General features: G+C 76.0%; 2 protein-coding genes across 2 annotated transcripts in view; one reads left to right on the top strand and one right to left on the bottom strand.

The window, feature by feature from the left end:
• Nucleotides 1-5: 5 nt before the first annotated feature.
• On the bottom strand, nt 6-3,451 carry LOC122171212 (drebrin-like; the record flags this gene model as incomplete). Its single annotated transcript, XM_042838623.1, has 11 exons — nt 3,334-3,451; nt 2,654-2,706; nt 2,458-2,570; nt 2,240-2,314; nt 1,621-1,758; nt 1,462-1,539; nt 1,243-1,394; nt 1,067-1,121; nt 663-737; nt 454-586; nt 6-382 (listed from the first exon to the last, which is right to left on the bottom strand). Coding segments are annotated over exons 1-11 (1,335 nt in total), but the record flags the coding sequence as incomplete, so codon positions are not given.
• A 1,545-nt stretch (nt 3,452-4,996) lies between these two features.
• LOC122171207 (rho-related BTB domain-containing protein 2-like) overlaps nt 4,997-5,546 on the top strand; it is a 4,915-nt gene continuing 4,365 nt past the window's right edge. Inside the window, exons 1-2 of the mRNA XM_042838618.1 lie at nt 4,997-5,225; nt 5,305-5,408. Coding sequence (XP_042694552.1) covers nt 5,034-5,225; nt 5,305-5,408 — 296 coding nt within the window. The 5' untranslated portion in view covers nt 4,997-5,033. The remainder of the gene's footprint in view (nt 5,226-5,304; nt 5,409-5,546) is intronic.

The raw sequence follows: 5,546 nt of genomic DNA, 5'->3' as shown, positions 1-5,546 counted from the left end.
CTGGGGGGCAGAGGCTCCGCTCTGCGAGTGCCGTCTGAGGGCCCCGATCCAGGAGGGCCGGGGGGGCTCTGCAGCCGGGAGGGGCTGGCAGGGGGCCCGGGGGGGCTGATGGGAGACGGAGTGCCGGCCCCCGGGGGTCTCGGGGGGCTCCCCAAGGCGGCACAGGGTGGGCGCCACGTCCCTACGGGGCTACCGGCATGGGGAGGCCCAACCCCGGCCGGGCCGGTGGGAGTCCCCGGGGGTCGGCGGGGGCTGGGGGGAGCCGCAGCCTGGAAGGCACCGGGATCGGGGGCGGTGGGCGAAGCGGGAGTCTCCGGGCGGCGGAAGATGAAGGCGGACTCGGTCAGGCTGCGCTGGTACCGCAGGAAGGGGCGGCGGGCGCCTGGGGAGGCACGGTCAGCTCACAGCCACCGGGGACCCCCCCCCCCCCCCCCCCCCCGGCCCTCCACATACCGGGCCGTGTGCCCAGCGGGCCGGCGGGCAGCGCGGTGCCCGAGGTGCTGCCCGAGGTGGATCCCGCGCGTTCCCGCTGCCGGAAGAAGTCCCGCGGGTTCTGCGTCCGCTGAGCCACCAGCACGGCCGCCTCCTGCAGCACCGGGGGCCGTTGTGGTACGCAGACCCCCCCCGGCGCTCCCCCCACAGCGGCCCCCCGCCCCACTCACCGCCGCCTTCTCAATGGATTCGCTGCGCCGGAAGCGATCCCGCATTGCCGCCTCGTGCTCACGCTGCTGCTGCTCCTGCGGGGATGGGGACGGATGGGGGGACAGGGATGGGGATGCGGGGATGGGGACGTGGCGATGGGGACGCGGTGTGGACGCAGCACCGTGTGGCGCCTCTCCATCCCAGAATCACAGCACGGCTGGGTTGGAAGGGACCTCAGGGATCACGAAGCTCCAACCACACGCAGGGCCACCAACCTCCCCATTGCACAGCAGCCCAGGCTGCCCAGGGCCCCATCCAACCTCCAACACCTCCAGGGATGGACGGGGCATCGCAGCCCCTCTGGGCGGCTGTTCCAGCCCCTCGCCGCTCTGTGTCAAGAACTGAATCCCGCAGCCCCACGCACCCATCGCTGCTGCTCCTTCCTGCGCTCCTCCGCCTCTATCCGCGCCTGCTCCTTCCTGCGGGGATGGGAGCTCAGCGCCGCCACCGGCTGCGCCTCCAGGTGCCGGGCACGGGACTGCGGGCACCCGCGGGACTGCGGGCACCCATGGGTGCTGGGATCGGGGCCGCCCGCCTCACCGCTGTTCCTCGATGAGCTGCTCCTTCTCCCTGCAGCGCCGCTCGCGCTCCGCCGCGTCCCTGCGCTCCTCCTCCATGCGCTCCCTCTCCCATCTCCTGCGCTCCTCCAGCGCCCGGCGCCGCTCCTCCTCCTTCCGCTGCTCCTCCTCGCGCTGCACCGCAGGGACTCAGCGGGATGGGACCCCGCACCTCCCCCCCACGGCACCCACCGCCCCTCACCTCCGCCTGCGCCCAGAAGGAGTCCCGTTTGGTGCGGCGGATCTCCAACGCCGGGTTGGTCTTACGGTAGTTGGTGCCCTACGGGAGCGGCGGGGCTCAGGGCGCACCGCGGCACCCGCACGGACCCCCCGCCCGCCGCCGCCTCCCCGCCCCGCTCACCACCAACTCCTCGCCGTCTGCCGGGGGGGTCCTCCTGCTGCTCGGGGCTGCGGCGGGGGCCAGCTGTGCCAGCACGCGGCTCAGCCCCTCCTGCGTCACCTCCTCGGCGCGACGGGCGCTCAGCACGGCGGTGGCCTCCTGGCAGTGGGATGGGGCCAGCGTCGGCCCCACAGCGCCCCGAGCCACCCTTGCACCCCCCCCCCCCCCCCCGGGATCCGCTCCCAGACCGTCCCCGGGGAATCTGGGCACCGTTCCCAGCGGAGCTCAGCAGATCCAGATGTGGGGCCGGATCCAGACGTGGGATCTCACCCCAGGGCGTGCAGGGATGGGGGCACGGGCGGGGGGCAGCCCCAGCTCCAAAGGGCAGGGCAGAGCGGCCGGGGCAGGAGGGGCCGGGGCAGGACGGGGCCGGGGCAGGACGGGGCCGGGGCAGGGAGCCCAACCACAGCCACAGCGCGGCCAAGGCTGGAACTGGGAGCTGGAACTGGGAGCTGGGAACGGCAGCGCCTGAGTCAGCAGCTCCAGGAATGCACCGCACGCAGCAGCAAGCAAAGGTCGGGGCTGCGGGGCAGGAAGGGGGGGTGGGGTCCCTGATGGACCCCCCGGGCTCCAGACTCACCTTGAAGAAGGCTCTGATGGCCGGCAGGTGTCCGGCGCACGCCTGGCGCTGGGACTCGGGCACCTCCTCCCCGACCTGGCACAGGCGCGGGGCTCAGAGCTGCCGGCTCAGCGCCCCTCATCCCATCCCCGCCGCCCCCCCCGGCCCCCCGCCCGCCCCCCCCCCACGCCCGCTGTAGGACGGCACAGCGCGGACCCCCGTCGCCCCCCCCGGCTCACCCAGCTGATGAGGACGACGCGGGGGGCTCCGCTGCCGGGGTCCCGCACTCGGCACAGCCCGTACATGATGCTGCTGGCACAGAACTTCGCCGCCAGCTCGTCCACACCGCCGGCTGTGGGAGGGGGATCAGGGCGAGCCGCGCGACGCGCGACCCCCTACGGATCCCCCCGTCCCCATATAACGACCCCCCCGTACCTCCCGAGTCCAGCAGCCTGAGGTCATGGTGCTTCTCGTAGGCGAACACGGCCCTGGGGGGGGCGGGGTCGCTCAGTGCCGGGTAGGGGTCGGACCGGGGGGTGGCGGCACGTGGGGGCTCGCGGCCGCCGCCCCTCACCCCGCCCCCCGCCGGTCTCAATTCGTGGAAGTGCCGCCGTCATCCGCCCGGGGACAATGGAGCGGCGGGAAGCGCCGTGCCCGCCCCCCCGGTACCGACACCGGGCGGCCCCCCCGGCGGCGCGACTTCGCGTCCAGGCGCAGAGGGGGGACGGGCACAGGGCAGCGGCCGAGCGGCCCCGGACGGAGCGGAGGGCGGCAACGGGGGGGCGGCCCGGACGGCAGCGCTGTGCGACGAGGGGGGGAGGGGGGAGCGCGGGGCTCCCAGGCGCGGGCGGGGCGCGGTTCCACGCGGGGAGGTTTGGGGGGGCATTGCGAGCGCCGTGGGGGCACCGTGCGGAACTCGGCCCCCCCCGCAATCGCGCCCCGTTCCCGGTTCCCCGTTCCCACCCCACGCCCACGGGGTCGCCGCTCCGGCCCGGCCCGGCCCCGCCGCCCCCGGCCCACGCAGTCCGATCCACGTGCGCGGCCCCGGAACCCCCCGCGCGGCTCCGCACCCGACCCACTCGGGACCCCCCCGCGTCCCGGCGCCGTTCCCTCACCAGTTGGTGGCCGCCCGCGGGTTGCCCACGTCCTCCCGTGCCGCCAGCAGCGCCAGCCGGTGCCGCTCCAGCCCGGGGGCCCCCATGGTTCTCCCACGGCCCCGCACCGCCCCGCACCGCCCGGCAGCTCCTGCGCGGCCCCGCCCCGGTCTTAGAGGTGGGGAGGGACCGGCGGCACCGGGCGGGACCCGGCGGGGCGGGCGGCACCGGGCTCGGAGCCAAAGCCGGGCGGGGCGGAGGGGGCACCGTGGGTCCCGCGTGGCGTGGGGGGGAGGGCGGCCCCACGCGGTCCCGTGGGCGCGGCATTCGGACCCGCGATGTCAGGCGCGGCGGTTCGGGGCCCCACGCGGTACAGCGGGGCGGTGCGGGGCCCCACGCCGGGACGTGGGGAACCCACGCGGGGCCGCCCCCACCCGCGGCCGCCCGGCGCCGCTTCCCTTATTTGGTCACCGCGGCCTCAAACCCCAAAGCCCCGAGAGAGCGAAAAAATGCGCGGCGGCGGCTGCGGATGGGGGGGGGGGGGGGGGGGGGGGGGGGGCAGAGCGGGGGGCTCCGGGGCTGAGATCCCACGGGCTGCGTCCCGGCAGCGTCCCGTACCCATCGGTGGTGCTCGTCCCCATCCGCGCCCCGTGTCCCCGCTGTGCCCCACGTCCCCACCGGCGTCCCCTACCCATCAGTGTCGCGTGTCCCCGCAGTATCCCGTGTCCCATCTGCGTTCCACGTCCATCAAGCGCCCCGTGTCCCAGCAGTGCCCCACGTCCCCACCGGTGTCCCATATCCATCAGTGTTGAATGTCCCGCTCCGTGCCCCCTGTCCCCGCGTTGCCCCGTGTCCCCATTAGCGTCCCGTATCCCCACCGCCCGTGTCCCAGCAGTGCCGCAGCCTCGCTGCCACCCCTCACTGCGCGCCCCATGCAGCCCCGTGCCTCGCTGCGCCCCTGGGCCGTGGTGCGGCGCTGGCAGCCGCCACCACGTGGAGAGCCGGGCTGGGACGCGGCGCTGTACGGGCACAGCCCCGGGGGACGGACACGAGGGGCCGGGGCTGCCGGTCCCCAGCCGTTCCGCCACGATCCCTACGGCGACCCCCGCAGCCCCGGCGGCCTTTTGTGCCCCCGGTGTCACTGACGCTTCCGGGTGTCCCCGCGGTTCCGGCTGTCACTTGTGTCCCTACGGCCCCAGTTCTCCCTGCTGTGCCTGCGGCCCGGAGCCGCCGGTGTCCCCGCGACCTCCCTCCCGTCCCGCTGTCCCCCCCCGTCCTTCTGTCCGTCCCTCTGTCCGCCCCCTCCGTCCGCGCTCCGCGGGTGGGCGTGCGAAGGGGGGCGTGGCCTATCGAATAACCCCGCCCACGAGGAGGCGTGGCTCCGGCGCGGCTCGGAGCGGGGGGCGGTGGCGGTCACGTGTTCGCGGCGCCCCCTGGCGGCGCCCCTTTGTCCGCGCGCGGGCGGGGCAGCGCGGGGGCGGGGCTCGGAACGGCCGTGTGGGCGTGGCCCGAGGGGGCGGGGAGGACGCGGATTGGCGGAGGGCGAGGGGCGGGGCGGAGAGGGAGGGGCGAGGCGAGGCGAGGCCGTCGCGGATTGGCGGAGGGGCGGGGCGGGGCGGGGCAGGGCGGCAGCTAACGGGCCCGGGCGGCGGCGCGGCGGAGCGGCGCGGGGATGGGCGGGGGGCGGCGCGGGGCGCGGCGCTGAGCGCCGGCGGGACCCCATGGACCTGGACGTGGATTACGAGCGGCCCAACGTCGAGACCATCAAGTGCGTGGTGGTGGGCGACAACGCGGTGGGCAAAACGCGCCTCATCTGCGCCCGCGCCTGCAACGCGACGCTGAGCCAATACCAGCTGCTGGCCACGCACGTGCCCACCGTGTGGGCCATCGACCAGTACCGCGTCTGCCAGGAGGTGCGCGGCCGGGGGGGGCGGCGGGGTCTGGCCGGGCCACGCTCAGTGCCCCCCGCCCCCCTTGGCGCCCCCCCCCCAGGTGCTGGAGCGCTCCCGCGATGTGGTGGACGAGGTCAGCGTGTCGCTGCGGCTCTGGGACACCTTCGGGGACCACCACAAGGACCGGCGCTTCGCCTACGGCAGGTAGGGGGCGGGGCCCCGAAGGGAACCCCCGGGAGGGGCACTGGGGACTGGGGACACCCCCGTCGGGTGACACTGCCGTGGGTGAGACCCCCACCCCCCCCCAGGGAGCGACCCTCTGTGGGTGAGAGCCCCGCCAGG

Source organism: Centrocercus urophasianus, unplaced genomic scaffold (genome assembly GCF_019232065.1).
Source record: "Centrocercus urophasianus isolate 14NV4802_14NV808 unplaced genomic scaffold, USGS_Curo_1.0 seq_866, whole genome shotgun sequence".
Classification (NCBI taxonomy): Eukaryota; Metazoa; Chordata; class Aves; order Galliformes; family Phasianidae; genus Centrocercus; species Centrocercus urophasianus.
This window is presented reverse-complemented; position numbering and strand designations above follow the sequence as displayed.